Source organism: Polypterus senegalus, chromosome 2 (genome assembly GCF_016835505.1).
Source record: "Polypterus senegalus isolate Bchr_013 chromosome 2, ASM1683550v1, whole genome shotgun sequence".
Classification (NCBI taxonomy): Eukaryota; Metazoa; Chordata; class Cladistia; order Polypteriformes; family Polypteridae; genus Polypterus; species Polypterus senegalus.
In genome coordinates this window covers 3,326,701-3,341,210 of record NC_053155.1, presented here as the reverse complement: position 1 = coordinate 3,341,210, position 14,510 = coordinate 3,326,701, and the positions used below count along the sequence as shown (strand labels likewise).

At 38.8% G+C, this 14,510-nt stretch overlaps 1 protein-coding gene across 1 annotated transcript; it reads right to left on the bottom strand.

Annotated features, from left to right (window-relative positions):
• Positions 1-466: 466 nt before the first annotated feature.
• Positions 467-3,102, bottom strand: LOC120521524. The gene is made up of 4 exons (XM_039743094.1): positions 2,929-3,102; positions 2,116-2,351; positions 1,496-1,680; positions 467-1,279 (listed from the first exon to the last, which is right to left on the bottom strand). The coding sequence occupies exons 1-4, from the start codon at positions 3,083-3,085 to the stop codon at positions 520-522; spliced, it is 1,338 nt and encodes a 445-aa protein (XP_039599028.1). The 5' UTR covers positions 3,086-3,102; the 3' UTR covers positions 467-519.
• Between the last annotated feature and the right edge of the window lie 11,408 nt (positions 3,103-14,510).

Sequence of the window (14,510 nt, the reverse complement as noted above, 5' to 3'; positions counted from 1 at the left end):
ACAGTTCATAGTTTAAATTTTCCAATCCCTTCTGTTACATACTGTTTTAACTCAAATTTCTTTTGTCTATTTAAAGTGTTTGCTGAATGGGTTTTTTTATTTTTAACATTTACCTTTCCTTGATTTTATTTTTTCTATGACTCTGAAATTACATTCTGCCCTACTGTCCACTGTACCTAAACATCAGACATTTTCACAATTCTTTTGCAATTTAGAAACTGGAAGTAAAGTTGATTTTTCTTTTATGTCTGCTTGTGCATGTGTATTTTAAGGCAGTATTTTACAGCATCAGGAAATATAAGACATACAGTACATTTATTAAAGATACAGTCAAAGAAAGAGACTGTTTACTAAGCATAATTGTAAACCTATTATATTTACTGCCAGCACAATAAAAAACATAGAAAATTATAAAAAAAATGTAACATGAAATTATATGTTTAGGGTTCTTCCATTAATACTAAAACTGAAAATGAAATCATGGTTGACAACTCTCTTAATTCTTTTTCCAATATGATGTTAAGCTGATGATGCAGTGCTGTCTGCATTAGATTGTAAAAGCTGAACAACACAACGGACACATCGAGAATAGTTATCCTGTAATCCATCTCCATGCTGAAATTCAGCAGAAAGCATTTCCATCTGCTGATTAGTTAAATTTAATGTGTTGGATGACTCTTCTTCCTCAGTCACATCAGAAGAAATTAAAGCTGGCCCCCCAATTCTTTGTAAGTTTTCTAATAAAAGCTGTTCAATAGTAGCATCTGATGGAGCAGAATTTGTGATGAGAAGCCCATCTGACCAAATCTGTTCTGGTGTTCGGTTTCCTTCTGTTCTAATTCTGTGCATATTCCAACCATTTCTAAATAGTTCAAGTCGTTTGTTAATTTCATTAAGGTACACTAAATGAAGACATGCTATGTGTACATTATTGTCTGGATTCAGAATACGAAGATCCTCCATTTCATAGAATTCCTTGTAAAATGGTTCAATGACCTGTGAGAATACGTCTTTCCAAAGCCTTTCAATTCTTTGGTTGTGTACTGATTGTCCAGTAATATGGCTACCACGCTGCAGTCCTCTCAGGATATTCATGAGTAGTGCTACTTGAGTATTTTCTCCTCCATGATCTGATCTTACTCGAGATGGTAAGCCATACTTCACAACAGCCTTGCAAAAAACTTCTAAAACTGTGAATGATTTGTTATCCAATGCACAATTTAAATATGGAATAAGACGCGAGAATCCATCAATACATCCATGAACAGTAAATCCCCATCTACAAAAAAAAATATTTAAAGGAAACCAGAACATAAATTATATATCCTAAATATTTTTTGATCAGAAAATTGATATTCTATTACTTTTCTCAAATGAATGAGATTACAATAAACTGGCTTACCTTGCTCAGATCAAATTCAGTAATAAATAATGCAGGTAACTAAAAGTGTAAGAGCTACCTAATATACCATACAGCAGTACAAGAATGAATTACCTTATCAACTTCATGTGGCTGTCCATGTGCCAGAGACTGTTTGGGGATGCAACTCGGTATGATCTTCTTTGGATTACCTGGGCCCATCTTCCTGCAGTACTCATAGGGTCAATTCTCATTAAAGAGCTGCGTATTCTTTTTCTTTGTACAATTAATCCCTTTGCTCTAAGATATCCACTGATCATCTGTTAGGAATTCATACAGCAGGAATGTTTTAGTAAGCTAAAGTACACTAATATGTTGGTGTGTGTGTGTGTATAATCACAGGATTAATTAATGAAAGGCTTCTTCTAACTTTTTAAAGTTCTGCATTAAAATACCACATCAAACAAACTTAATAAGTGATTGCAGAGAAGCAGAGGTCACTGGGGCAGAACTACAGTAGGTTAAAGAAAGGAAGAGAAACTGAACCCAAGCCAATGAAAGAGTAGAGCTAAACACATTTACCCATAATATTCCAAAAAAGATTAATGTAATATCCTTGGCCTTTGCATTGTGAGAAAAAAATATTTCTGCAGAGACAACACAAACATGGGGGAAACTTGTACACTCCACATTGTTACTACATATAAAATATGCAAATAAAAATAATTCAATTTCTAGAAGCAAAAAAAACTTACCTCTGTCCCAGAATTTGGATATTGAGAATGGAGCAGTTTTACTTCATTATCAAGTTCATTGTCAGTAATGCCACTGAATTTACTGCGTGGGGACAGTCCTTCCTTTTTAAGTCTCTTGTAGATATATGACACAGAACAACCTAAGTGGTCAGCAATCTTCTGTCCAGTATATCCTCGTAAAATATAAATTTGAAGTTGTTCTCTAGTAATCAATATCTTTGGTAAACCATGGCCACCTGTGTGTTATATTGTTGTTTATTGCATAAACCTCACAACCATTATAATATTCATCTCTTTTTAAAATGAATATAGAAGATAAAATACCTCAATTTTGTGGTCTAGTTTTGACTGTTTAAACTCACAAATTGTAACTGACATATTTAAAGTTTAATGTGAAATGGATGTACAGTAAATATTACTAAAAACTTACATTTAATTTTGAGATTACATATAAAACATATAAGGAAGAGTGAGGTAGACTGACTGTCACATCCCAAATAGTGATTTTGAATGTTTTTTAAGATGAAGTAGGCTATTACCTTAGGTAATTAGTCATTCAAACCTAAGCTATTTACACATATAAAATCTTTTGGTGCCTTTGAATCAAAATTATTTCCACTTCCTTCACCACCTCTTGAGCAACATTCTCCTTGACTAGAAATTAAGAATAACTAAATATCCTGAATTTGCATTGTTTTATTTCCTTTTCTCAAGAGGGATACTTAGAACAAAATATTAAATTAGCTTTTGTTCCTCTATATATAGGACTTATGCAGTATACACATTCCATTCATTTATTTTAAGATAACATACCTTCTCGTCTGCGTTGAGTTGTAAAAGTACTACTGCTTGACTGAGAATCTTCCATATTTTCAAAGAAACTCAACAAATCCTCTAAAGAATGTGATATTTCTATACGAATGTTCTCTGGTATTTGTACTGAAATTCTGTCAAACTGTGTTTTGGTCATTTGAAGCAACCTCAAATTAGAATTGTTAATTTCCAAAGAGCCTTCTTCTGCATTTGCTGAAAGGTTCTAAGGATATTTTGACTTCCCTGAGAACAGAACGTGCTCCTGATGTTTCTGCCATGATTACTGGCTGCTAGAAAATAAATATGATCCAGAGATGTTGTTAGTTCAGCAGGAAGTGATGTAAACATATATTTAAATAAGGAGGAAGTGATTTAAAGATATCTGTAATTCATTTGAAGATATCTCTAAATAAAGAGGAAGTAATTTAAAGATATCTGTAAGTATGCAAGTGCTCATTTAAAGATATCTGTAATTCATTTAAAGATATCTGTAAATCAATTAAAGATATCTTTAAATACGCAAGTTCTCATTTAAAGATATCAGTAACAACCTTGACTAAAATATTCTAAGCCAAAGTGACATTTGGAGATATCTGTAATTGATTTAAAGATATCTGTAATTGATTTGAAGATATCTGTAAATCATTTAAAGATATCTTTAATTGCTTTTCATAAAGATATGTTTAAAGGATTTACAGATATCTTAATTGCATTTAAAGATATCTTTAAAAGATTTAGAGATATCTTTAAATGTTTTTAAGATATCTTTAAATGATTTAAAGATATCTCTGAATGATAATTTGGCTTGCCATATATGTGTGATTTAATATCAAAACACTTTACTCATTAAATTACAGAGTTGTGGTTTTTGGATTTCTCCACCCACTCAGAGTAAAATGCAAACTACTGTTCATATCAAATAGCATAAATGCTTTGTAAATTACAATTAATCACAATTATTATTGGTACTTCATTAACAATTGTAAAACCTTCACATTGTCCATTGGTACTCTTAACCAAGAAGACTACAAAGACATTTTTGTGCACCTCAGAGAGTGAAGAAGCCTTCAACAATCTTAAAGTCTAAGTGACTACGGCGTTGGTGTTCCACTTGAACTGGCGGTAAATACTCCACATGTGCGACCGCACTGATACTCTGAAGGTGATTTCCTGATGTAAAGTGCTTTAAAGTTCTTCACTTGTGCTGATCAATTTTGTCCCCTTGTCCTGTCACACGTGTTCTTAAACAGTCCCAGAGTGATGTTTATTCCATTATGTTGACCTCTTTGTAAATTGCTTTGAATAAAAGTGTCTTCTAGGTGAAATAATAGAAGTGTTAATGTGTGTTAAATTAATGAGGTAAGCTTTGCACAACTTCACTGATGCGGTGCCCTGCTGGCTTTCAGCGTGGAAACATCACAGCTGTCATCCATTCCTTGGACATCAATAACTAAACACGGTCTCTCTAATTTTTTTGAGAATGTTAAGCAGGTTTGGGTGGACATATTAACTACCTGAGCCTCTGTTAAGAAGTATAAAACAGGAATCTGACATTTTAAAACATTACTTCTTCACTTATATTTTTTGTTTTTGTTTATGCTTCTATAAATTTGAATTAAACCTTCTGCTTACCGATTTCCTTGTGCAAGTTCCAGACAGGGAAAATGTCAACTGCTGTGTAAAAAGAAAATTAAAATGTGACTTTTTCTGTATCAGATAAGCTAATAATGAAGTATATTTACAACAAGAAACCCCAGTGGCGTCAACCTCCACAGCCCAAGAAGTCTAGCACTGTGCTGCCAGTGTGATCTCTGGAGGTCCCTGACATGCCAAAGACAGAGTAGAGACGGACAAAGAGAGAAAAGCTCAACACTTAGACTTGGCTGTCCAGTCCTCGACCTCCATCTGTCCTTTTAACAAAAGTAGCAGGAGACAGTTCATTAATACTGGGTCTATCCATCTGGATACCACTGGGAGCTTGGCAGCCATTGTGCTCAGAAAGAAAAGCCTTCACTGGAAAAATAAGGGAGGGAAAGAAAGAGAACAGAAATTACCGAGAGGTCTGAGCATGAAAGGACAGGATCTCGGCAAGAGAGATAATGTCCAGAAAATGAAAAGCACAAGGGGCATGAAAGAGTGTTCTGGGACCTTTGCACTAGAATCTTTGAAGTCCATGAAAATATTTGTAATGCCGGGCCACCTTAAATTCCCTTGCATCTCTTCATCAGCGTCTTTGTCTTGCAAATGTGTCAATCAGCACTGGCAGCAGACAGCCTGCTCACTCATCCCCTACCGAGGAAGCTGAAGTCTCTTTATCTGGCAGTGAGGTGCCTGGAGTTGTAGAGGGTAAATAATACATCATTATATGGAATACATACATTTGGTGAGTGTTCTGTGTCTACAGGAAATCTGAGAAATGCAAGAAATGTTGAACACATACCTAAAACACAAACCTTTTTAATGTTTTAGTACTGATGACAAAATGTTGACATGAAGTGCAAGTCCAAATATCAAATAAGCACTTTCACAAAAGGTATAATAAAACAAGTGTGCTTTTATTCAAAAATATTACCAAAGAAAAAGAAATCAGGTTAGGGTACACAGACAAGTCCACTTGACTGGTACAGAGGTAAGAACTGCTGCAGGTCCTTCCTGCATTTACCATTTTGAGTAGTGAGCTGCTATTATTATTACTATTATAGAATAAAAACATACATTTACATACACTTCACGTCAACATTAGTACTATAACATGAAAAAAGTTTGTGTTTTAGTTATGTGTTCAACATTTCTTGCTTCGCATTCCTGTCATCCTACATTTACACAATAATTAGATTTTTTCTACTTTGAGATAACAGAGAATGTCACTTACCCACTGAGTTATGGCAGGTGGGCTGGGATTCTCCCAGTATTTGTGCTAATGGTGTGGTCCCGACTGTCACAATTGATTTCTTCTCATTCACTTTGATGCCATCCAGGAGTACAACAAATATCACTGCTAATGGACAAATGGCATAGTGGTGCTGGAGATGTTGTAGATGGCAGCCCTCACAGGAAGGCTCTGGTCCTCGGTACATTTCAGTCAATTTTATATGAGATCAATGAAACACCTTCAATTAAATTAAAGTGAATGCTCTGGATGGCTGAGTTCCACTCCATGATAGAAACACCAATTGAAAGATCCCATTCCCACCATTTCATAGGATCTTTGAAGGGTGGAATCTTTAAAATATTTTTAATGTATTATTGAAATGCTATCTGAGTCTTTAAGAAGACTAACCAGTTTGGCGTTTCATTTGCATTAAGGAAAAAAATGTAGCAGGAAGTTAAACTTGGAGTATATTTGTACATGACATGCAAATACACTGCGGCTTCATAAGGCTCTTAAACATTACAGAGAAGAACACTAAATAAAATGGTAGATCAACCTAACTTCACATACATTAACTATGTAAACATAAATAAAGACCTGTGTAAGTAAACAAAAATAAATTACAAAATAAAAACCCAGTCAGTAACAAAACGTGGTTGGTGCCTTCAGTTAACCACACACCTTTGTGGAAATGCTTGTTTGATGTTTTTTTTCCCAAGAACATCATCATTTCCACATTCTTGGATGAGAGATTTGCTGTCTGTACTGAGACAATGTCCCCTACGTTAGAGAAAACTGTCTGACTTGGGACAGACTTTGCAATAAAGGTCAGAGATTTCAAATGTGGCTCAAGTGCAGTGCTGACCTGAAGAAACTGACTCAGTGCTGACCTGTCATGGTGGGGATCTGTTTTTCAAGTCCGATGCGATGGCAGCTTTGACATCTTTCACAACTGCTGAACCTCAGTCACTCTGCTTCATGGATGCCAGGGTTGTGTGTTTCAGTGACATCATCAATGAATGAGCTGCTCACTGTTCCACAGAGCTGTCACTATTTTCAGTGGCTTGAGAGCCTGAACCACATCCTTGGCTGTTTTTACTTCTTTAATCAGACAGTAACAATGTCCTTAGTGTTCCTCTTTATACTCCTACCTTTAAATTTTGAGAGAACAGTAGCCTGCTGTTCAAGTTAACCCTCAAGTGTGTTGTGGCCTGAGGTCCTCCTAGTGAGAACATTCTTAATAATCTTGTGTGAAGAAAACTGGAGCATCTCATGTTTTTCTTTTAGCACTGCTGCAGTGCTGGTGTTACGATGAAAGTGACCACTTGTCTCACTTTGCCTAAAAGCCGGGATATCAAGTTAATGCCCATCCACATCTGTAATGCCAGGCTAACTGTACGTGAAAAGCATTGGATGTGTGGTGAGAAAAAGAGAATATTCAAATCCAGTGATAAAGAAGCACTGAAAGACTTACAGTGTGTGCTAAATAAAAACTGAGTGAAGTAAAGGAAGCTTTAAAAGCTAAACTAGAAAACAAACTCACTCAGAATAACATGGAGGAGGTCTGGAATGGACTGAGTGTCATTACTTTACTCAATCTATCCAGGACTTAGTGCTAGAAGGGGATGTGGACAAAGCCAATGCTCTGAACTGATTTTTTAATAGATCTACCCTCCCACTACCAACTACTTCCAATGACCAGTCTCCACACCATCCCTCCAACACCAACAATTCCTACCACGTCAACTTGAATGGCCAAGTCCACCTCTGACTATCAGTGTGTGCTGTCCATAACTGAAGAACAAGTAAGGAGACAACAGAGGAAGCTACACAGAGCAAAGACTGGGCTACCAGATGGAGTCAGCCCTTGAGTTCTTAAGGCTCATGTTGACCTACTTTGTGGTGTCCTCTGTCTCCTGTTCAGTTTGTCACTAAGGTTCCACAAAGTGCACTGCTGTGGGAAACCTCCTGCATTGTTCCTGTTCAAAGAAGGCAGGAGTCTCTCCACCTAATGACTACAGACTAGTGGCACTAACGTCTCACATCATGAAGACCTCTGAGAGGCTGGTCCTGGACTGTATGAGTCCTCTTGTGGTAGACCACCTGCACCCAGTGAAGTCTTCCAAACAGACAAAGACTGGAGTGGAGGATGCAATTATCTGTCTGCTCCACAAGGGGTATTCTCACCTGGGCAAATCAGAAACCACTGTGAGGATTATGCTTTTTGTTTTCTCCAGTGCCTTCAATACCATCCAGCCATCTCTTTTAAGGGGTCAACTCAGTGAAATGCAGATGGATAGTCCTGTGGCTCCATGATAATGGACTGTCTGTTGAGTAGATCACAGTGTGTGAGACTCAAGGACCGTGTGAGCAACACTGAAACACCACTAGGACCAGGCCTGTCTGCTTTTCTCTTCACTTCCACACCTCAGACTACAAATATAACAGCAGGTCAGGTCACTTGCAGAAATTCTCGGATGATTCTGCACTAATGGGGTGTTTTGATAAGGGCGATGAGACAGAGGAGAGGAGTCAGGGGGAGAACTTAGAGAATTGTCTGCATCTTAACATCAGCAAAACCAAGGAACTGGAGATTGACATTCACCGTACCAAAGACCCCCTGTGTCTAGTCACTACTCAAGGAGTGGATGTAGAGGAAGTCCACTCCTAGTACTTTGGGGTCCACATTAATGACAGGTTGCATTGGTCTCAGAACACAGAGGAGCTATTGAAGAAAGGGCAAAGCAGGCTATTTTTCCTCAGGATACTGCACTCCTTTAATGTGGGAAGTGGCATCCTTCACATCTACTCAGTGATGGCCAGTGTGGCGTGCTGGGCTGGTAACATCAGTACAAGAGATGACCACCAAATCAATAAGCTGATTAAGAAGACAGGCTTAGTTATGGGACACACTCTGGTCTGCCTGAAGGTAGTAAAGGAGTAGAGAATGAAGACTAACTGAGTGCCATTATGAACAATGCCTCACATCCTATCTGTGACACAGCAACACTGAGAACTTTCAGACAACAGATCATTCAGCTGAAGTGGGTCAAGAAATGCCAACAGCAATATGCCTGGATAAGGCCTCACTGTGACTGGGATTGCTAAGTCAGAACTTTTCTTTTTAACACTAGAATTACCAGAGCCTACGAAAAAACTCGTAATTCCGTCCCACCTTAAACTGCTTCTTAAATCCCTTCACACCTCTCCACCAGCGCCCTTTGTCTTCTAAATGTGCTGATAAAGAGAAGCTAGGAGCAGCCGGCTATTCCATCCCCCCACCAATTTAGAACGTGCACGAACTTCTCTCAGCTCATGCCTTGATTGAGTATCTGGGAGTGAAGTGGAGTTTTAGAGTGGAAATAACAGATCGTTATTTGGAACAGACGCATTTCATGTCTGTTCCGTTTCTACAGCAATCTGTGTAAACACATTGTTAAAACAGAAACGTTTTTTTATATTCTAGTAGTAGATGACAAAATGTAGGCATAAACTATATAATGTATGAAGCCTGAAGTCCAAATAGCAAAGAAACATTTTCACAAGAATAACACAATTGCACTTTTATTCAAACATATAACTGCAGAAACAAAAAGCCACCTTAACATGCGACATTGACACCTGTTTTCTGTAACTGCCTCCGTGGTTCAATAGACATAACCCCCGCTTGGGAATCAAGGGGTCACGGGTTCGATTCTGCGCCCCTCTGTTTTGAGAAGTAAACTGCTCTTAGTCTTACTGTTTTAGAATAAAAGCATACATTTGATTTCAGTCTGTAACAGCCGGTGCAATTGCGGGGACTGGCAGGAACACTCAATAAAACTGAATAAAATGAAAATCAAGTGACGGTGAGATACGAAGAAGGCAGCTTCGCCAGCGTCTGTGTGTCAGAACCGGGGGGGGGGCGTTAGTATGCATCGTGGTACAACGCAGAGCTATAGCGCATCTGTATTCTGTTTCTTTTGTACTCCAGGGCACGCAGAGGAGAGAATAGTAAAGAGCAGTAAGTTCGGCGCTATATGCAATCATCAGACACTCCCCATCTGCCCGTTGTTTTGTTATACTTTTCAATACTTTTATACTGCTCAAACGGACATGCTCAAAAATACACGTGTAATGCCACGAAAAGTGCGCAGACACTTCATTTCGCAAACAAAACAAGTGCACTTTTATTCAAAACTACCTGTATAACCGAAGAAAAAAGAAAGCAAGTTACAGTAGGCGATTGATACGACAGCTTGCATGGTGCAATGCTAAGAAGTGCAGATTTTCATTCCGTGCTATATAAAATCATCACATTCAAATATTAACAGTTCCCACACACCCAAGGACCGTCCTTCCTACATTTACGACACGTGTACTTGTTGCCGTGTACACACCTCTCTGTGCTATGGTTTCTATTACACTGAATGAGCACCTGACACTGTACTTTCTTCCCTGGGGAAGGTCCGCATCAGAGAATTTCCAGTTCCTGCATAAATTCACACCCGATCTGACGCTGTTCGCTTTCAAATAATATTGCATTAGTGCGATTATATTTTCACATATATTGTCTCTTTCTTTCAGGTGTGTAATAGAAACCACAGCATAGAGAGAAGTGTGTACACTGCTTCTTACAGGAAAAGGCGATGGAAAAAGTGCACTTGAATAAAAGTGCACTTTTGTTATACTTTTACACCAATATATGTTCCTGTGTTTGAACGACACGGGCAGATGGGGAGTGTCTGATGATTGCATATAGCGCCGAAGTTACTGGTCTTTACCATTCTTTCCTCTGCATGTCCTGGAGTACAAAAGAAACAGCATACAGCAACATGCGGGACTGGCAGGAACACTCAATAAAACTGAATAAAAAGAAAAGCAAGTGACGGTGAGATACGAAGAAGGCAGCTTCGCCAGCGTTTGTGTGTCAGAACCGGGGGGGGCGTTAGTATGCATCGTGGTACACTGCAGAGCTATAGCGTCTTTAGTGAAAACAGCCGTGTCAGATGGGGTTGTATGGATTGATTCTGAACGCGACTGAGAGAATGAAAAGTGAATAAAAAAAAGCTAACCTTTACAAGGATCATAAATTGCACCGGCTGTTACAGACTGAAATCAAATGTATGCTTTTATTCTAAAACAGTAAGACTAAGAGCAGTTTACTTCTCAAAACGGAGGGGCGCAGGATCGAACCCGTGACCCTTGATTCCCAAGCGGGGGCTGTGTCTATTGAACCACAGAGGCAGTTACAGTAAACTGGTGTCAATGTCGCATGTTAAGGCGGCTTAATCTTCTTGCTTTTTTGTCATTCTGGAATATGCTTACACTAAACTAGGTGTGTATATTATTTATTATTATCTATCTGCAGCTTCAATTGCTTTCATAATGTTCTTAGCATTGTCTGTCATCACAGGAATGATGGCATTTGGCAGGTCAATTTTCCACTTCACTACAGCTTCTTGTAGTATTTCTGACAAGTGGTCAGTTTTATGGCTTTCATGGGAAGCGCGTGTCTGGAGAGCAGTTAGTGATGTACTGTGTGTGATTGTCCTGAAGCTGTCTGTTGCACGGGAGGTCCACCCTTTGGTAATTAAAGTGATGAATTTTGCATTTCTCAAATCCTCCAGCAATGTAGCCTTTACTTTGTTATAAAGTTTAGGCAACACATTTTGACTGAAAGGCAGTTTTCATGGCTATGCGCAGTAGAGAGAAAAACATTAAGTTTGGTCTAAGGGAATGTCATTCGTACCTTTCACTGATCCCAACGGAAGGGTGAGCTTTCTGAGTAAGCCCAGCTCATAAAACGTCACATTTTTCAACGTCACAACACCTGTCTCAGAGCTCCTTGTTCATTTTTTGCATATTTTCATTGTTTTGCTTAAAAAGATTGTTTTGTTCTGCAATCATCAATGATTAGCGCAGTTCATGTCCTTCGTCAGTGATGTAGAGGAAATATGGGTGTTAGATAAACTTCATGCTGGTGTAATGAAAAATTCAGATCCTCATGAAAAGAATATCAGCAGCCGCTGTTGGCGGTGGGTTTGATGTTAACGAATTGACCAGCTGACTAGTGACACTGAAGCGGCCAATCACATCCTCAGGGTTTAAACATAAACTCGCCTGTGCTCTGCTCCCATACACCGAGGTCCTCAGGGATCAAGCAGTGCATGAAGCAGCCATTACTGGCAGATTATTTCAAGTCAGTGTGTCTTTTACAATCTCTAATGCCATCCACCAGCCCTGCAGGACAGGTGATGTCGAGACCACAAATGGTCACAGAATTCTAGAGAATGACTAGCAAGAAAAAAATGTTTTTTGCGTGTTACTAACTGCATTTTGTGTACTACATTTTATGTCTTCTTTCATGGTTGCTGTGTAATAAAAATTGCATATTATCAAACATAGTGTTTTATTATAAAGAATTCCATGAAGAAAAGTGTATTTTGAGCACTCTCTAACAAAGAATTAATGTTTTTGGTGGTCACTGGAACTTAACCCCATATTTCCCAAAGGTTCAAAGTTTTAAAACATTTAAGACTTCAACTTTCCTGTCGTTTCCTAGAAACGTAGCCCCTGAGAAAGTTGAGGATTGGCTACCTTTACAAAATATACATCTTGCCGTATCTTTGAATAGAATAATAATTTGGTGATTTACATGTGCTTTAGTGTTAATTATAAAAAGAAAAATGAGCTTTATTACAGTAGCAGCATAATGAGACCTCAACAGGCTGCACCTTAGAGAGGAGGCCACAGGGTGATGATTCTGTCATTTGGAATCACAACACAAGGCTGTGGCTCCATATTTTAAGTAATTATTGAGTGACTGGATTTGCTGCCCAGTATTGTAGGACAAAGTGGGCACTGCCCATTCTGCAGGACTCTTGTGGTACACCAGGCCTATAAAGAAAACAGAATAAACGTGGATGTGGGCATCCAGCTGCTCAAAACTGCCACTTGCATTCCAAAAAAGTGGTTAAATTCCAGCTTGTACCAGGATCTGCCTGGACATCGTCTGATACTAAAGGTGTAAATCGGAGTGACCTGGCTTCTCCCCTGTAGAGTCCGCCCTGCAGACCTCTTGACCCAGAAGGTGTGAAATGGACTCAAGCAAAGACAAAGACCTATAATTCAAAGGATAACAATATGAATAATACATGAAAGTCTGGTAAAACACCTGCCAGGCCTCTCGCTGTACTGTCAGTCTGGTGATGTGACCGCCTTTCTTCTGCCCCTCTCTTGTAAGGATGTCCTTAACAACATCTCAGCATCCTCCTAAGCCCAGTTATCAGCAGCCGCAATTTAAATTTGTACCTCGCCTGTACCTCACCCCTCATTAACGTTATGTTATGCTTTTGGGTGCCCACCCCATCTGCCACCTGTGGCCGCTCTCCAGTTAATGCATTTTGGATGAATGTTTCCAATTGCCTGTTTGATATTTGGTTTCTTAATATTTCCCTTCTGCCTCATTTATCACCACCTCTGCTAAACTCATCTCAGCCTCACACTGGAAGTCTGCTATTCACTCTCTGTAAACGTCTGGTAATCCTCTTTCTTTAATCTAACCCAGATTGAACTTGGATACCTGAGTGTAGATAAAGGCCCACCAAGGTATAACCAGGCAGATTTTGTTTCTGCTCATTTAATTCTGAAGTGTAGATGTTAACTGTGTAAGGACTTTGTTGTAAGTGTTTCATACACACATCATCATCATCATCATCAACATGGCCTTACTGTATGGGGCGCAGTTTATATATCAGCTGGAAACAAAAAAGATGTGTTTGTGTCAAAAGCAAAAGAGTAAGCCTACATGGTGAATCTTATACTTTGGCAAGTTAACCTTAAATAAAATCTCAGTGGCCTGAATGTCTTTATGTACCAAAACACCACAAACAAGCAGCCCAAAGCAGCAGCCGCCTTAGTGTTCTCTTCTTCAAGACCCTTGGAGCAAACTGCAGCCTAACCTGTCACTGTATCTGTCCAGTTCACTTTAGTAAAAATCCTCACTGATCAGACTTTATATTGCTTTGAATTGTTTGTTTATTTGGAGAATTCATTTGAAAACTGCAGCAGATGACAGGAGCCAGAGGACCAGTGGGACTCAATTAAATGACAGGCCAGTGTGCAGCTCTAGTGACGTGTGACACACACACACGCACACCGTGGAGTTGCAATGGCACTCAGAGTCACACCTCATCTTTATTTGTGTGTTTTATTTGTGCTGTGGAGCTTCAGTTGGGTAGCATCCTCTATGCAGCTATTTTAGCCAAGCATTGTGTGGATGTCACCATTTTAAAATGAAGAGTTTGTTTGTGTGTTAGCCATTAAAAACAGGCCGATGTTACAGACAGAATTTCATTTCAACTGCAGAACACCTGATTATAAGTCCTGGAATCAGACAAACATTTGTGACTCTGTCACCACAGCCTTACTAACAACAGTATAAAAATAAATATTAAATAAATAAAAAGAGATCTGCAAAGGGCCTGCAGTGACTGAGAAGTCCCAGCCATTCCTTTGATGACTTTAAGCAGAGCTCATCAAGGAGTGACTTCTGTCAGATCGTCTACAGGAAGATATTATAGTCATGGGGGACTTTAATTATCCAAATATTAACTGGGATAACCTTGCAGATGGAGGAGCACAAGAGCAGGAGTTTTAGAAGTAATCAGCGACTGTTTTTTAACACAGCATGTTAAAGCACCAACACGGGGTGAAGCCTGTCTGGATT

Coding starts and splice junctions, on each gene's coding strand:
- LOC120521524 (XM_039743094.1), bottom strand. CDS start 3,085: ATGACCAAAACACAGTTTGACAGAATTTCAGTACAAATACCAGAGAAC. Junction 2,352..2,928: donor AACTCAACGCAGACGAGAAG/GTATGTTATCTT, acceptor TATAACACACAG/GTGGCCATGGTTTACCAAAG. Junction 1,280..1,495: donor AGCCACATGAAGTTGATAAG/GTAATTCATTCT, acceptor TTTTTTTTGTAG/ATGGGGATTTACTGTTCATG.